Genomic DNA, 19,183 nt, shown 5'->3' with positions numbered 1-19,183 from the left:
AGAGAGAGAGAGAGAGAGAGATGCAGTAACCAAAAATAGCTCTGATGAAGCTTGGACCAGGCTGGGAAAGTGGGAAGAGCTGGGAGAGGAGAGAGTCAGGAGGCAGCCAAGCACAGGTCCCAGTAGTAACATTTCTGGTGGGACTGGGGTTCATTGATATAGAAGCTTCTCACCCACAGCTGAATGACTGCTTTCCCTCTTGCATGTCTCATGTCTAAGCGTAAGGTGCTCCTTGTAACCAGTTGCGTAAAGTATCTGCATCATGGGCACGTGTTAAAGAATCTGTGTGTTAAAGAGACATGTGTTGAAGAAACCAGTTGTTAAGAGATTTTCAAGGATGCTTCAAGGGTTATTTCTTTGGGCTTCTTCATGTTTGATTCATATATTAAATCGGGCATTTAGAATAAATAAATAAATATACCCATAGCACTCACTGAACGTGTACCTCTTCACTCATTAAGTCTACACAACATCACTATGAAATGTAAGCCAGAGATGTAAGTGGCGTAAAGTTTGAGAGGACAAAACAAGTTCTGCTTTCATGGGAGAAGAGGCCAGTAGGACATTAAAATCAGTGTAAACAAGGGACATAAAGAAGGGCTAAATCATGGAGGGTCTTGAAACAGAAAAAACTAAATGAAATTTATCTCTCACCTAGATGCTGCATCCACTGTGCATGTCATCCTCAACATCCCAGCTGAACACTCTAAAGCTGAACTCTCTTGCTTATGGCAGAAAAACAATACATATGAAGTATTCTGGAAGCTGCATTCCAGACTGACAAGGGAATGTGAATGGGCTTGTGGACCAATGAAGTGACTGGTTAGTGCATAAGCAAAGGAACGACAAGTCATAAGATCACCAAAGCAGAAACTGAGTCAAGAAGGAGGAAAGATGAATATATTTAGTGGTCTCAAGTTCAAAGCAGAAAGAAAGAACATTCTAAAAAGAAGAATCAAAAACAAAGAGACAGTAAATTAAAAAGGAGGCAAGTGATATAGTGTAGGAATATGACAATGTGACTAAATAGAAGCATTTACAGTTAGCAAAGTCAAAGGAAAAACAGATCGATGGGGAAGAATTTGGACCAGCTCTTCTATAAGGGGAAATGCAGAGAAGGCAGACAGTGCAAGGAAGACATCATTGTGCACACAGCCACTAACTCCAGCCAATTTTCTCCTGCGCTACAACTAAGTGATGTAAACAATATAGAGTATATCTGGAAAACTATATCAGACACTGGGAGTGGTCAACGTCTCTAGAGAAGAGAGGGGGTGACTGGGGGGAACCAGGACCCAGTAGTGGTAGGGAGAGAAAGAACACTTTTTTACTACATGTTTTTTCTACATGTAATACTACATCAAACAATTTGTTATAATTTGTACACATATATTTATAAATATTAATTTTATCAGTGATGAGATCTTTATTATTTTTCCCAATCACAATCCACATTTTATAATTAATATTTAACACGGATATACAAAATTAAATTAAAAACTCAAATTCTACTTCCGATTCATTGATGGGTTAAAGTGAATTAAACTCCAAAGGAAAGGGCTTCCCTCGTGGCGCAGCGGTTAGGAGTCCGCCTGCCAATGCAGGGGACATAGGTTCGAGCCCTGGTCCTGGAAGATTTCACATGCCAAGGAGCAACTAAGCCTGTGCGCCACAACTACTGAGCCTGCTCTCTAGAGCCCACGAGCCTCAACTGCTGAGCCCGCATGACACAACTACTGAAGCCCGTGTGCCTAGAGCCCGTGTTCCGCAACAGGAGAGCCCACCACAATGAGAAGCCCGCGCACCGCCGCAAGGAGTGGCCCCCGCTCGCCGCAACTAAAGGGAGCCCACACGCAGCAGGGAAGACCCAATGCAGCCAAAAATGAATAAATAAAATAAATTTAAAAAAAAAAAAACTCCAAAGGAATCCGTAACATCACCACCACTTCTCCTGGATCAGGCCGGCACAGGGCCTGGGCTAGGACTAGCATTCAATAAGTCTTAGCCTCCTTGTTCTTTTTCTTTTTAAAACTACTGTTTACTGCTAACAGGAAAATATGTCTGTCTTCAAAAATAGCTCCACTCATATGTTGAGTGATCTAACTGTATAATATTTAGAAACCTGTGTAATTTAAAAGCAGTGCTGGTAACTACTGAAGCTGAGGGACAGGGATATGGGGGCTCATCAGACTGTTCTTTCCACTTTTGCATGTTTTGAATTTTCCATAATAAAACAGTTTTAAAAAATAATTTGAAAGGCCATCCCTAACAAAAGTAAAAACATATTAACTTGTATCTTACAAATGTTTTCAGTAGCTACCCTGAAAACTAAGTGACTTCTCAATTAGGATGAATTTACAATGAAACTTCTAATGATAACACTGGAGGGTTTTTACATCTATGTTCATGAGGACTATCAATCTGTAGTATACTTGTTATCATATATTAGTTATTTTTTCTTCTTTAGTCTTGATAGGTAACGCTGGCCTCACAAGCTGAGTTGAGAAGTGTTCCTCTTAGTCTATTTTATGGAAGTGTGTAGAATTGGTATTATTTCTTCCTTAAGTGTCTGGTAGAATTCACCAGTAAAGCCATTTGGCTTGCAGTCTCCTTTGTGGAAACGTCTAAATTACAAATTCAATTTCTTTAATGGAAATATAGCTATTCATGTTTTACAGTTCTTATTAAGTGAACTTAGGTAGTTTGTTTTTCAAAAAATCAATTTATCCATTTTATCTAACTGGTTGAATTTACTGGCATAAAGTTGTTCAAAATAGTTCACTGTAACTTTTTAGTATCTATAGGATCTGTAGTGATGTCCCCTCTTACATTCCTGATGTTGGTAATTCATTTCTTTTCTCTTTTTGTCCTGATCAATCTGGTTAGGGTTTGTCAATTTGATCAAAATTTTCAAAGGAACAGTTGCCCATTTCATTGATTTTCCTCTATTGTTTTTTTCTCTATTCTATTTCATTGACTTCTGCCCTTATCTTTATTACTTTATTCCTTCCACTTATTTTGTTTAACTTTCTCTTCTTTTTCTAGTTTAAGGTGAAAAGCTATACTGTTAATTTGAGACTTTCTCTTTTCTAATATAAGCGCTTAATGCTATAAATTTCCCTCTAAGCATTGCCTTAGCTACATCCCATATACTGATATACTGTTTCTAATTTTCATTCAGTTCAAAATTTATGCATCGTGCTGTGTCATTAAAAATCAGTGTTCAATATATACGGAATCTAAAAAAATGGTTCTAATGAACCTAGGGACAGGACAGTAATAAAGACGCAGACGTAGAGAATGGACTTGAGGACACAGAGGGGGAAGGGTAAGCTGGGACAAAGTGAGAGAGTAGCACTGACATATGTACAATACCAAATGTAAAATGTATAGCTAGTGGGAAGCAGCTGCAACATACAGGGAGATCAGCTCGGTGCTGTGTGACCACCAAGACGGGTGGGATAGGGAGGGTGGGAGGGAGATGCAAGAGGGAGGGGATATGGGGACATATGTATACCTATAGCTGATTCACTTCATTATACAGCAGAAACACAACACTGTAAAGTGATTATACTCCAGTAAAGATGTTAAAAAAAAAAATCAGCGTTCAATATACACTATGGAATATTAGCCATAAAAAAGAACGAAAATGAGTTATTTTTAGTGAGGTGGATGGACCTAGAGTCTGTCATACAGAGTGAAGTAAGTCAGGAAGAGAAAAACAAATACCGTATGCTAACGCATATATATGGAATCTGGAAAACTGGTACTGATGAACCTAGTGGTAGGGCAGGAATAAAGATGCAGACGTTGAGAACGGACTTGAGGATACAGTGGGGGAAGGGGAGGCTGGGACACAACGAGAGAGTAGCACTGACATATATACACTACCAAATGTAAAATAGATACCTAGTGGGAAGCTACTGCATAGCAGAGGGAGATCAGCTTGGTGCTTTGTGATGACCTAGAGGGGTGGGATAGGGAGGGTGGGTGGGAGGCTCAAGAGGGAGGGATATGGGGATATATGTATGCATATAGCTGATTCACTTTCTTGTACAGCAGAAACTAACACAACATTGTAAAGCGATTATAATCCAATAAAGATGTATTAAAAAATATATCAATGTTCAGTAAAACCACCCCCCAATTAACCAAAGGATTAACACCAAACCTTGTATCATAAATGCAATGTGCCACTGTTTCCTGCATGATAAAACTATTTCAAATTACTTTCACTAGTAACTTCAAAATTTTGTAGTTATCCTAGAAATTGATCATCTGCTAATGTGTGCCTAAAGCATGAGAACTTCCCGCTCCAGTTCCTTAAATTTGAGAGTTTGCAGACCTCTAAGAATTCATCTATGAATCAGTCAGTGTGAAAAACAAAGCATTACAAGGCACACAGGTGATCACTTGGTGCCAATAGCCTATGACTATAAAATGCAAATTCAAATAATGAGATCTCACAGTATGGTTTAGTTACAAGGTCAAAAGATCCAGATTCCTTTTTAAAATTACCATAAAAATACACAGATTTAAAAAAACTTTCTGGGCTTCCCTGGTGGCGCAGTGGTTGAGAATCTGCCTGCCAATGCAGGGGACACGGGTTCGAGCCCTGGTCTGGGAAGATCCCACATGCCGCAGAGCAACTGGGCCCGTGAGCCACAACTGCTGAGCCTGCGCGTCTGGAGCCTGTGCCCCGCAACAAGAGAGGCCGCGACAGTGAAAGGCCCCCACACCGCGATGAAGAGTGGCCCCCACTTGCCACGGAGAAAGCCCTCACACGAAACGAAGACCCAACACAGCCAAAAATAAATAAATAATCAATCCTTCCCTCTACTAAAAAAAAAAAAATTTCCTAGAGATCTCACAACTCCCACCCACGATTTTATCTGTGGAATGCTACTTAAGGAACACTGAACTATTATTTAGTTACAGTGCATATTCAGTCCAAAGTATATATAAGCAAGTGTAAAACAAATATAACTTCAAACTCCCCTCACTGAAGAATAGAAAAACTTTAAAAAAGCATTTTTATTCAGCAACTTCCTCCATCACATAAACATAGTCTCTATGGCTTGTCTATGAAACAAAATCTAACACCCTAGACCATTCCAGGTGGCAGTCAACTTTAAAGTTCAATGCCCTAAGAAATACTTCCTCAGTACTGAAAGAACCACCTCAGTTCAAAACTCTACATTTCAATTTTTAAATCCACTCTGAGTATCTTTAAAATGTGAGCACTCTTACTGTTAAGAAAAAAGGACTCCATCTGGTATTTTTTTGGTTTTTATCAGAAAGTTGTTTCATATTGTTTTATCCACCAAGTGTCTGAATAAGACTCCTAAGACCTAAGGGTAGGCAACGGTTTCAGGAAAGAATTACTTATTGAAACTTTTAAGAGAAAAATGACCAGAAAAGGCAGGCCTTGAAAAAACAAAAAATTCTCCACAATCCACAGTCAGGTGTCCTAGCCATCTCCCAAGCAATGCATTAGTATGTTAAAAATCCACTTCTGAAACACCAGGGGAGAGGAGGAGACTAAATATTACATTCAAAGGTTATGTTATTAAATTGAAATGTCATCATCAACATACAAATGAGAGACATAAACAAAACTACTGAAGAACTGATTTTTTATTAAACACAAAGTTACAAATAAAACTTTAGAAGCACCTAGTCTCTACAGCCGTCTAAAATATGGTCCTACTGTTCACTGCTAAAAAGAAGCTTGGAGAGACCCACTCCCATCCATTGTGTGCACGAGAGTAAATGAGAAATCATAGTCACTTCGGCCCAGGTCAGGCACAGCCCTGGACAATGGAGCATGCGTGCATTCAGACAACTGCACTAGGAGTGCTGCAGGAGTGGATAAGCCACTCTGCCTTGCTTGACGGCGCCACAGAAAGACGACTGTTGGCTGTCCTATCTAGGCTTCCACGTGCTAATGTGCGCTGGGTCTTGTCTCTCCTCTCTCCACTGAGGGGGACAAATAAGAACTTCTTTGCACCTAAGAAGTGTGTACTCTCATTTCTCACCAAAGAGTGAGTTTTCGTGACAAACTCTGAACAGGGAGCGGGTTTCGAGTATGCTGCCATTCCCCAATGCTGTGGCTCCAGGCCAAAGGCAGGCAAGCATGGAGCAGATGGAGTCCTGGCAAGGTCTGCACTGTCCCTGCATTAGTAGCATCTGCTCATTACTCAGAACCTTCGCCTGCTTTATCTAATGCTCCAGGAAAAGCATTTTGATTTGATTCATTTCGGTACGGTAACGTGCAACACAATTAGTGGTAAAAATCAAACTGGAGGACGGCCAGTGCTGACAATCGGAAACAAGGCAGAAGAAATATGAGGCCAGTGGGTTGGAATTCAAAAAATCACAACTGTGGATCATCTTGCCAAATCTCAACACCCCAGGTGGGTGGTACAGTGTTCCTGCAGGGCCAGGAGGCTAAGAAGGACATGGGGATGACTAACTTTTCCCCAAAGCAGTTTCCATCTCCCCCTCTGGACCTGACTCCTTCTGCGGAGAATATGTGTACAGACAGACCATCAAGGGGGTCTCAATGGCTACAGAGCTTCCCTTTGGCACAAACAGGGAGCTGAAGTTCACCGGCTCATTTTATTATCTTATTCTTCTTTTCTGTGGGGCACAGTCCCGAATTTCAGACCTCATGAGGTGAATTTCCTTTGTGCTAGCTATGGCACTGCCTCAGAAGCGCGCGTTCCCCGCTCCTAGAAAGAAGCAATACAAAATGCGTGTTTGACTATTTCAACCTGTCTTTGGCCAGAAGTAGTCACTCAGGAGTATGTTGGTACAAATAGCACAATGACAATCTGTTAAGCTGAAGTTAAGACCAAAGACGATGCTACCTGAGGTCTGGGGTGAGGTTGGAGGGGGGAATGAGAAGCTGTTGCTTGTCTCAGAAAGTAACAATTCCCATCAGACTGGTAAAACAAGCTGAGTGAGAGAGGAGCAAGAAAACACAAGAGCTTTTATCAAAGAAACAATCCTAATACCAAAAGGAATTCAAGACAAAGCAAAGATTTCAGTGTAAACAATGCAGCCAAGGAAGTACTATAGATTTCACCCACAGAAGGGCAAAATGAAACCCAAAATAATAAGACAGACAAACGTGATGATGTAAGTGTAAACAACCAGACAGATCAACTGAACAGAATGTAACATCCAGAAACAGACCGAAATACTAAAAGAGTTTCATATGCAAAAACTTGTAAAGGCAGCACCTCAAACCAGTGAGGTAGAGATGGGCTTTCTAATAAGAGATGCTGGAAAGATATAATCAGATTCATATACTATTCTAGGATGAACTCTATACTGGTCAAGATTCAAATATAAAGATAAGCCGTAACACTATCATCCAAAAGAACACAAATAACAAATGTTGGCGAGGATGTGGAGAAAAGGGAACCATTATACACTGCTGGTGGGAATGTAAATTGGTGCAGCCACTGTGGAAAACATTATGGAGGTTCCTCAAAAAACTAAAATTATAACTACCATATGACTAAGCAATTCCACTCCTGGGTATATATTTGAAAAAAATGAAAACATTAATTTGAAAAGATACATGCACTCCAATCTTCATAGCAGCATTATTTACAATAGCCAAGATATGGAAGCAACCTAATTGCCCATCAACAGATGAATGGGTAAAGAAGATGTGGTGTACACACACACACACACACACACACACACACACACACACACACACACACAGGAATACTTCTCAGCCATAAAAAAGAATGGAATTTTGCCATTTGCAACAACACGGATGGACTTAGAGGGCATTATGGTAAGTGAAATAAGTCAGACAGAGAAAGACAGATACTGTATGATCTTAAAAATCTTAAAAATACAACAAACTAGCAAATACAACAAAAAAGAAGCAGACTCACAGATACAGAGAATAAACTAGTGGTTACTACCGGGAGTAGGGGTTTAAGAGGCACAAGCTACTATGTACAAAATAAATAAGCTACCAGGATATATTGTACAGCACAGGGAATACAGTCAATATTTTATAATAACTATAAATGGAGTACAACCTTTAAAAATTGTGAATCACTATGTTGTACACCTGAAATTTATATAGTATCATCTCAATAAAAAAAAAAATTTATTAAAGCCCAAACAGTAACAGAAGAAAAAAGAATTACAAGTAGCAGGTACACATGTGAAAAAATTCAACCTCTCTCACACTAAGAGAAATGTAAGTTGAAATATTTGGATACCATTTCTTATCTATCAAAGTGATAAATACTGAACAGTTTGAAACATACTTTGCTGAGAAAATGGGCACAAATTCATACCCTGCTGGTTCGAGTGCAAAATAATATAAGCCCATTCGCATCACCTTTTGACCCAGACATTTCTGTAGGAAATAATCCTTCCTGCATTCACATGAAATGTCATACGTACAAGGCTTTTCACTATTACACTGTAATAGCAAAAGCATAACACAACTGTTCCTCAATAAAGGACTGCGTAAATAAATCACAGTGCGTGTACACAATGGAATACCATGAAAAAGGAGCATCTTCTCCATACACTGACGTGGACAACGTTTCAAGCTGTGTCATTAACGAGATGTAAGCATTCCCAGGTTTATTACAGCATTATTTACAATAGCCAAGATATGGATACAAGCCAAATGCCCATCAGTGGATGAATGGATAAAAAAGACATGGTATACAGACACAATAAAACATTATTCAGCCATGAGAAAGAAGGAAATCCTGCCATTTTCAACAACGTGGATGGACTTTGAGCATATTATACTAAGTGAGATAAGTCAGACAGAGAAAGACAAGAACTGTATGGTATCACCTACATGTGAAATCTAAAACAGTCAAACCTGTTTAAAAAAAACTGAGTAAAACGGTGGTTACAGGGTGGGGCGGGGGAGGAACAGGCGGGATAAGACTGATGGTGTTTAAAGGTACAAACTTGTAACAAGTGGTGAATAAACAGGGTTCTAATGTATAGTATAATGAATACAGATAACAATATTGTACTATAATTATGTAATGTGATAAATATCACTACAATAGCAGTCACATTACAGTATATAAATGTATCAAAGTAACACAGTGTACACCTTAAACTTACACAATGTTACATGTCAAATTTATCCAATTAAAAAAAAAGATACGCCATTAAGTGAAAAAAACCAAGGTATGGAATGATATAAAGTAGTACGCTATCTTTTGTTTAAAAAGAGGGGGGAGGGACTTCCCTGGTGGCGAAGTGGTTAAGAATCCGCCTGCCAATGTGGGGGACACAGGTTTGTTCCCTGGTCCAGGAAGATCCCACATGCTGCGGAGCAACTAAGCCCGTGCGCCACAACTACTGAAACCCACGCCCCTAGAGCCCGTGCTCTGCAACAAGAGAAACCACCGCAATGACAAGCCTGCACACCACAACGAAGAGTAGCCCCCATTCACCAAAACTAGAGAAAGCCCACGCGCAGCAAAGATGACCCAAAGCAGCCAAAAAAAGAAGAAAAGGGGGCGGGGAGAGAATGTGAATAGATACTAATACTTACTTGTATTTACAATAAAGAAATACTAGAAGGATAGAAAACAAACTAAAAAATATGGTTGCTTTAGAATGGAGTGGACAAAAATGGGTAGAAGCAAGACTTTGCAATGCATAACTTTATATATGAGCTTGACCTTACATCCCTTAAAATGTATTACTTAGTCAAATGCATTAAATTACAAAATAAAACCCACTCATTTATGGATTAAAAAATTAAAATCACATATTCACATACATACATAACTACTGTTTAGAAAAATAAACCATAAACAAAGTCCATTGAAGAATAAGGGACAAACTGAAAAAATATTTAAAATCAATGACAAGGGTTATTTCCTTAGCCCTTTACTTTCAACTGCAGAAGATAACAACCCAAAGAAAATGGGGAAACAATTTGCAGAGAAAGAAATACAAACACCTAAAAACACAATGAAAAGATGTTCATATATACTTATATAAAGAAAGGTAAACAAAAACAACAGTGAAATACCATGTCCACCTATCAGACAAGCATGAGGAAGCAGTCATTCTCATATACTTTTAGTGAGACTATAAACTAGTGAAACCTTTTTGGAGGGCAATCTGGCAGCATTTATCAAAACGTAAAGCATCTGTAGCCTCCAATCCGGTATTACTGGTAATTTACTCTGTGACTATACTTGCATAAGTCCATCACGATACTTGTTCAAGGATATTGTTTTGCAGCACTGCTTTTAATAACAACAACAACAAAAACCAATCCAAATGTGCATCGTTAAGGGCCCTAATAAATAAATTATAGTACAGCCACATAATGCAATACTACACAAGCTGAAAAAGAACAGGGTTTACCTATAAGTGCTAATATGGAAAGATCCCAAGATGTGTCATTAGGTGAAAAATCAACATGCAGAAGAGTACACAGAGTGGGACATACGTGTGAAACGTGAGAGGAACTAGGAGTAGGGGAGCAGGGAGGAACACTTCAACTTCTTTTTGTATACATTTTCTTTTTTTATATATTATCCTTTTGTGCTTTGAATTTTAACTACGAAATTTTTTTAAACCAAGTATTTAAAATACATTATGACAATTATTTGCCAAGTATTTACTGAAAAAAGAAGTTTCCCTAGCCTATCTACAAGGTTTCCTATTATTTCTGTGCAACAACAGGGATAAGGGTGACAACTACAATTCTAACCAACAAACTAAAACCGGCAGCACACTTGCACATCACCAAAAACTCTATTTTCAAGCTCACAAGATATGAGATGTGAGGGTGCAAAAAATTGAGATGCACCTCTTTATAAGTGTCTCTGTGGAGTTATTACATAAACAGCACTACATCCCCGGCATGGCCCAGAAGACACAACCAAAGTTCTCGATTTGCGACTGATGAATGATTCAACCTCAAGGAAATAACTTAGTCGGCTTCTCTGGACCTCAGTTTCCCGATCTGAAGAAGAATGTGTGTGTGGCAGGAAGAGGCTACTGGATGGTTCTAAAACTGTATATGATTCTAACTTAAAAGTATTACAACTTCTGCATAGTTGTTTGAAAAAAACCCTCATTGATAATTCGGCACATAGGAGTCACACTCAAGCTGCTCTTATGTTATCTATCCAGGATGTTAACAAACATACACGAACTATGACATACCCCAGAGACAGCTTAGCTGAATTTCTAGAGGCTGAAAGGAAAATCCATCAATGGTGCCCAATTAATGTCAAACCAAAAAAACAGAGTTCACGTTAAAGTAATAAAATGAAAATATTTAATATTTCAGCTCTAATTTTTATTTCTTAAATGGCATATGGATATAAAATTCCCCATTAGGTCCTTTACTACAGTCTTGTCCCTCTGAGCTACCTCTGAAGATTTGCAACCACGCCATGACAGGAACGCTAACATTCTGCAATATCTTGTGATCCAACTTTCAGGCAAGTGGGGAGACAAAGCTTTTGGAGACTCAAACTTTACAACATAATGGAAGTTAGGAGCATGAGAGGTAGTATACAATATCTCAGCCATCAAAATTATTAGACTCTTCTTACCTAGTTCTGTAAATCCACAGCTGCCCACACACAAAAAGAATTCTGTTGGTCCCAGAGAGACAACGTATTACCATAAATTATCTCGTATGGTATGTAAGTGCCAGGAAAAGGTAGGCCCTGCCTACCTTTATTTTTCTATTTCCATATTTGTCAACAGATTATCTATGTCTAGCCTCTTTTCACTCTTTCCTTTGGATCAAGCAGAGACGAAAGGAAAAGTAGGCCAAGTATATTTAACACCAAACAAGTTATTTGCTTAAGATGGCTTGGCCAGCCTTGTCTGGCTCTAAAACCTAGCCCTACAGTTCCAGTAGGAATTAAACACCAGTTTGAAAGGGCGCTGTGTTCCAATGCCTACTAATGCATTGAGGGTTATTGGCCAACTTCTTCACATAAAGGCAAGAATAAGGGTGTGTGTGTGAACATGTGTGTGCCCACATGTATGTACGGAGGGATTATGGGTGGAGCCGGCCACAGCTGCTTAATTTTTGTCAAGCTTTTTTTTTTCCTTAACAGGGAGGTGGCTTGTGGTTACTTACCATCCTCATAAGCCGCTACCGCCAGCGAGCTGTTTATCCTCACAAAGGAGACATATGGCTGCATTCCAGGCTCATCCTCCTCGTAGTCCGATTCCAGGAAGGGGGCTGTGTAGTCCCAGGTGCGGGTGTCCCACACCCTCACGTCCCCTGATGTATATCTGGAAAAGAAGGACACGCTTGGTTCCAAATGGGGAGTGAAGAGCAGGGCCACCGTGGAGAGAATGGGGAAGCCTTAAAACGACAGAGGAGTCAGATCTGGCCGGTGTGGAGCCACTGCTGCAACACTGTTTACAGAGTCACTCCAACAAGAGGAAATGGCAACTCTGTAACAGAAAGGCCAAGAGCACGTTTCCTGTTCTCGTAGCACAATGGGGACAATTTCAAGTGAGAATACTGTAATAAAAAATTGGGTAGCAAGATCTCCTTGTTTTTCCTTTTTGACTATTATAACCAATCTGCTACCTTAAGTCCTCCCAGTAAAGGGATCACTAGCAGAAATGTGTAGAAGCCATGCTATTTATACACAGACGCACACACGCGAAAGACAGAGAGGGAACTGCTAAGGACTAATGGTCTTACAGGCACAAGCTTTCTAGTACTTCATCCATGCAACAGATTTGACTGATTAAAGTCCCTAAAGACTAATTGATTTGCTGAAACAATTAAATCTTGCCTTTAGCAGCCAGACAGTGCTGCCTTCTCATGAAAAGCTCTTGCCAACATGTATGACACACCCCGGTTTCGCCCGCTTAGAGGACAGGAGCGCTCACTCTCTCCGATTACACCTGCCACTGCAGCAAATGCCTCACTCCATCAACGCCAAGGCAGGCCCGGAACCTGCGCAGACACCAGGCCCCGAAGATAATGGAACGGCCAGATGATGAGGTGGTGCGCTGGCTGCCACTGAGGTGTCTACGCTAAGTTCTTCACATCTGCTACAGGGGGTTTGATTCAACATGTAAAGCAACGGTGGGAAAGCACGTTAGAAACGGGGTAATATATGTATATCGATGCTCCTCTCACTTCACCCCAGCTTCCACCTCCCCCCTCCGGCCCATGTCCTCAAGTCCATTCTCTATGTCTACGTCTTTATTCCCGCCCTGCCACTAGGTTCATCAGTACCATTTTTTTTTTTTTTTAGATTTCATATATATGCGTTAGCGTACGGTATTTGTTTTTCTCTTTCTCTTACTTCACTCTGCATGACAGACTCTAGGTCCATCCACCTCACTACAAATAACTCAATTTTCTTTCTTTTGATGGCTGAGTACAGGGAGATCAGCTCGGTGCTTTGTGACGACCTAGAGGGAGGCTCAAGAGGGAGGGGATATGGGGATATATGTATGCATATGGCTGGTTCACTCTGTTGTACAACAGAAACTAACATAGCATTGTGAAGCAATTATACTCCAATAAAGATTTAAAAAAAAAAAAGAAACGGGGTAAGAGTCTCATGATGAACCCACACAAACAGAGACAGGCAGACAACTGTAAAGGTGTTCAGTCTTCCTGAGGCCAAGCCATAGTTCCTTCTTTGATCTCATATTACAAGTGTAGAGTTGAACAAGATAACTCCAAGATTTATTTAATTACTTAAGTCTATGACATGATGCATCTATGAAGTGGTTATAGATGAATTTCTCATGCGAGGTTTCTTAATAAAGAAACTGGGAATATTCTGATTCAGGAATGCTTCATTTACTAAATGTAGCAGTGTTTCCCTCAAATTATTAGTTGACAGAAAATATGTACATTATGAATTCAAAGGCCATCCTGTCACACACATTCTCTAGGTTGGAGCACTGGACTCTCTCCCTATAGGACAGTGACTGGAGAGTGTATGTGTAGTGTAAAGAGGCAAATAGGAGAGACGTGCTTTCTAAAACTGGACTGATGGGCCTCTGTTTGACCACTGATCCTCCAGTAAACAGAAACGCTCACTCCATGAGTGTCATTACACCTGGCGATGCACAAGCAAAGGCAGCTATTGATATCGCCACGGCCGCTGGCTCCCAGACCCTCCAGGCAGAGTTCCATATCACCTTCAATGAGGAAACCTCCATAAGAACACACACTGCACTGCACCAAAGCTACCAGGCTCACCCTGACACCCTGAAAATGACTCCAGCATTCCCTGCAATAAGGCCACACGCTTAGCAACAGAGACACTCAACAGAGATAACACGGTTGAACTTCTAGGCTGTGTATGATTATTAGATTCTTAAGGTTAAATTCTATGTGAAAGGAACTGGCCAATTCAGAAAAGAAAGGTAAGAAGGATGGCAACATCTTTCAGAAATACAGAGAAGGTAAGTGAAAGACAGAGGGAACTCAGGAGATCAGAGGACTCAGGAACTTTGAGAGAAAGAAGTACACAAACCAGGAAAACGTATGTACTTTCCATCAGTCTTGGTCACTGTTTCTTATGACCTGCATATGGGACCACACCAGCCGTCTTCACGTGGTCCTCTGAGGTGCCCCCTTAGTGGATACAGAGGACAGGATTTGGGTGGCCTGAGCGCCACCATCTGCAAGCTCCCTTTACACAAGGAGTTCCAAGGTAAAGCAACAACAACCAAACCAAAACTTGAACAACTGCTGAACCACACAACCGTGAGCTATGAAATACAATGTGTCTCTCTCTTTTGGGGAAGAGGAGAGACGGAGGGCAGAGGTCACCCAGAGAGGAGCATCTTTTAACATCGAAAAGGCTCCTGACCAGCCTCTTCTTCCATGCGGCTGTCCCCTTCCCACTGCCATTCCACCCACCTAAAATTAAACACGTGCTCTCCTCAAAAAGCCTCAGCCCACAACCAGACTGGCCTGTTGCAAGTTCCTGATTCTGTTGGTGACAGCATCCATCCCAGGTCACTGGTACAAAACCGAGGGGCTCCTCCATACCTCCTTCCCCGGCCACCCACACTGCTATACATGCGGTCAGCACGCCCTTCCTGCCCTTCTCGTTCCCCGTCTGCCACCAGGTCCCGCTACTGCATCAGCTCCCGGCCGCCCCACGGCAGCCTCCTCACTCCTGAGCCTCGCCCACCTGCAGCCAGCCCCGCACCAGCCAAGCCCTCAAAAATACCTGACTACGCGGATCTCTCTCCCTCTCTCCCTCGCCCTCCACACTAGACCCCGAGCCTTATCATCTACCAGGACAGCGGCCTAGACTTTCCTCGAGTGGCAACTGTGTGAGTACGTGTGTAGTCATCTGACTGTTCGTCTCCCCTACGAACCCACAAGCTTCTAAGGTCAGGGGTTGGGTCTTGCTCACTGATGTTGATCCAGTGACCAGAACAGTAGAACTACGATAGTACTTGACACCCAGGAAGCCCTCTGTAAATCCTGAGGCCTCAACACCACACTGAATGAAGCTTTAACTACCGGCCAGGCACTGAGAACTCTCCACAAACTGGCCTCCACCCCTCTTCCAGCCTCACTTTCTCCTCTTCCTTAGCATGAGCTGGCCTCTAGCCAGGCCTGCCGTTCACTGGCTTCCACACCATAGGTGTCTCTGCACCTTGGCTCCACCTTTCTGGAGCCCCTTCCCTCCCCATGAACGAGCTGGGTGGGTCAACCTTGGCTACACATTAGAGTCACCTGGGATGCTTTTAAAACTCCCAATACCCAAGGGCACACCAGATCAATGAAATCTGACTCTCTGGGGGTGGAACCAGACAACAGTGTTTCCCAACGTGCCACCAAGATTGAGAACAACCTACCTCACTCAAGCCCACCAACGTCTCAAGGCCTAGCCCAGGCCCTCCTCCTCCATGAAGCCTCTCTGACTCAACTACTGCGCCCTTGGACCTGAAGAAATGGCGTTCACTGCTACATCCCACGTCTCCTCACCCTGACCGTGAAGTCCTCGTGAACGCCCTACCTCAATGCCACAGCCTCCATCACAGTGCCTTACACACAGCTGAAAGAAGGGGGTCCCCAGCTGCTTTGAGTGGCATCTCCTTTTCTTTCTGCTGCCCACCTTCTAGTGCTAATGATCAGTGAAACACCCGGAATGCGTGCATCGAGATGCGTCAGACTTCTTGCATTTACTTCCAAACTGATTAAAACCTCTCTATAGAACACGGAATAAGCTAAATTATTTTGGTAAACATGAAATTTTCCATATATATCCGTTTAAATCAACTCCATTCTTCATGGCCAAAAAGCATGATAATAGCATAAATGCTGCAAAGCAACTCACAAGGCAAATATAAAAGACCCGGTGTCTCCTTTATGATGGGAAAAGAGAATAAACATCCCATTTCAGCAGGTACTACACGATGACTCAGCAATAGGCTCTAAACTCTAACACATGAAAGCAACCATAGCAGTGGTGCTCAGACTGTGTTAATGAACTCGTGCTAAAGAAACAGACATTTTCATGAGGGTAAAACACTGGTTGGGGCAGAGGGACCTGGACCAAACTCTAAATGTGATCTAAAAGCGCTTAATAACGTTGGCCAGGAGAAGCAAGAACAGATAGGAAAGGGCGGTAGGGAAAAGGGCTGATTCTTCTCCAGAGCTCCAGATGTCTTTATGGCTGCCTAATGACAATTACACTCAACCAATTAAGACACCACTATGACAGTTGCATTGTCAGTAAGCCTTTGGACCCCAATGTTGATGGCTCTCTAATTAGTGTCTGTGCAAAGTACAACTGCGACTAATATATTAGCTGATGTAAGAACACTAAAGAAAAACTAAGGAAGAAAGAAGCCTTTTCCAAACGAGTAAGGACATCCCGGCCCACGGCACGGACCAGTGAAGCTGTATGCTTTTCCCAGTCTTTTTTTATGCTTGGCAACGTTGAGTTTACCTCCAAATAAATAGGTCAGAGACCACAGCTGATTTTTTGTTGAAAGAATGGGAATAGAGCCTCTTTCAAGCTCCGCACACCAGAGCAACTGCCAATTTAAAATGATTTACCATGGAAGAGCTTTCATTAACTAGTACATTTCCAATAAGCAGACTGCTTATTTGGACTAGGAGACCTGAAGAAAATGGAAGAAGTGCTGTACAGCTGCAAACAACCTTGAACCTTCCTCCTCCTCTAAGGAGCCAAGCAGGTGGGAGCTGTGGGGGGGATGGTTCCATTTTGCTTCCAGCTGCCAGTGATTTGCTAAAAAAATTTTTTTCAAGGCTCTTCACAACAACCTGGGGCACTGTTTTAAGAATCTGGTAGTCAGGTTAAGTGACTTACCCAAGGTCACAAGAAACATTTTAATGGCACAGCTGGGGTCAAACCGGGTCCCCAGGCTTTTCTCTAACTGCTGCTCTAGCCAACAAGTCACTCTGCCTCCTCCGATGAGTGTCTGTAAACACATACGGCTTTTGAGAACCATCCCCATTTAAGTGCAATATAAGGAATTTACTGTTTTCAATACTGTGACTCAGGCTTGCCGGACATAGTCCCTGACCCTAACTCATCAATTCTATCACTACAGCTCAACTGGAAGGCAAGAAGCCAACAACAAAAAAGCTCAGTATGCTGGCAAGGGGCGTGGGACTGGGCAGATGCAAAGGTGCCGCCTACACATGCTTCACAGGTGATGTGGGAGAACATGTGGGATGGCTGGTAAAACTTCACCCTCTACAGGACCATAGTCACACAGCCACCCACAAAGTCACAAGTCTATTCTGATCAAGTACTCACAGCAGCCAAAAGGAGCCTTGTTATGAGGCCTCAGGCCAGGAACAGCAAATGGTTTCATTTGTGTGTCAAATCCAATAAATCAGTAGTGGCTGCCTACAGCTCTGTGTTGAGAAGGATTCTGAAGCTGTATTCCATCCAACTCACCAGAAAAATAAATGCTGTAACGGATTTTTCATGCCCACCGTTGGTTTGGGAGTCAGGAGCCACGGAATCTATGCAAGTTACTTGCGTCCTTACTCCATACAAAACTCTGCCTGGGGACTTCCCTGGTGGCCCAGTGGGTAAGACTCCACGCTCCCAACGCAGGGGGCCCGGGTTCGATCCCTGGTCGGGGAACTAGGTGCCGAATGCCACAACTAAAGGAGACTGCATGCCGCAACTAAGACCTGGTGCAGCCAAATAAATAAATAAAAACTCTGCCTGGCCAACTCCTAGTCATCCCTTCCAGACTCAACTGAGAAGTCACTTCTCAGGAGAAACCCTGCCTTACTTGGAGCCTACACTAGGTGCCCCTCGCCAGTGTGTTAGGGTGCCCGCTCTTCCCCTACCCTAACCTCTCTCACACTGTCCTGTAACCACCTGTAACTGTATCCCTTTGGTCTATGAGCAAGGGATGTGTACCCCTCCCGTCAGCAAGGAAAGCAAGGGATGTGTACCCCTCCCGTCAGCAAGGAATGTGTCTGCAGTATTCATCTGTGCTTAGTACATACTGAATGAACGATTCTGACTTAAACTCAGAAGATGGAAGTGGTTTAAAGCCTACAAAGCAATTAGGCAGAGGCCCCTACAAGTGCAGTGCCCACATTTCAAGAAATGTTCACTATGCCCTTAACGTGCAGAGGTTTTAGGAGCTAGTCACACATACTCCATACTTTCTTTAGTAATACCAAAGATTACAAATCAATGAAAGCAAGAGTATTTACTGTTTTCTATGAAACATGACTGTGTCGTATTATGCAATTAACAAAATGAACTCAATCCCACGGTGCAGTCTTTCTGTGGAAATGCACTACTACAAACATCAAGTGCAGCTTAAGATGCATCAATTGAAAAATAATGAACATCTTAATGGACCTTACGAGATCCATGCACTACACACTTAAAACTGTTTTCCATACATCTTGGTTAATCACAATCAATAGAGTCAGAGCCAATGATGATTATGCAGAGTTACTGTAGCTGTGGCCCTTCCCATTATTCCTTGGAGAACCAGAGATGGATAAATGCAGTCATGAGTTCATCAGTATTTACTAAGGATATTCTGGAGCTCCTTCATTAAGGATATAATAAATGTAAAGCTCTCCTCTGGTCTCTTATCAATATCTTACCTCAGACTTACTTACCAGAAAAGCATGTATACCTCACAGCAGAAAATAAATAAAAGTATTTAT

General features: G+C 41.9%; 1 protein-coding gene across 1 annotated transcript in view; it reads right to left on the bottom strand.

Moving 5' to 3' along the window:
* FBXW8 (F-box and WD repeat domain containing 8) overlaps positions 1 to 19,183 on the bottom strand; it is a 114,308-nt gene that overhangs the window by 57,276 nt on the left and 37,849 nt on the right. The window contains exon 5 of the mRNA XM_082852950.1: positions 12,137 to 12,294. Coding sequence (XP_082709076.1) covers positions 12,137 to 12,294 — 158 coding nt within the window. The remainder of the gene's footprint in view (positions 1 to 12,136; positions 12,295 to 19,183) is intronic.

The sequence above is a fragment of the Leucopleurus acutus genome, assembly GCF_964270905.1.
Source record: "Leucopleurus acutus genome assembly, chromosome: 13".
Lineage (NCBI taxonomy): Eukaryota > Metazoa > Chordata > Mammalia > Artiodactyla > Delphinidae > Leucopleurus > Leucopleurus acutus.
This window is presented reverse-complemented; position numbering and strand designations above follow the sequence as displayed.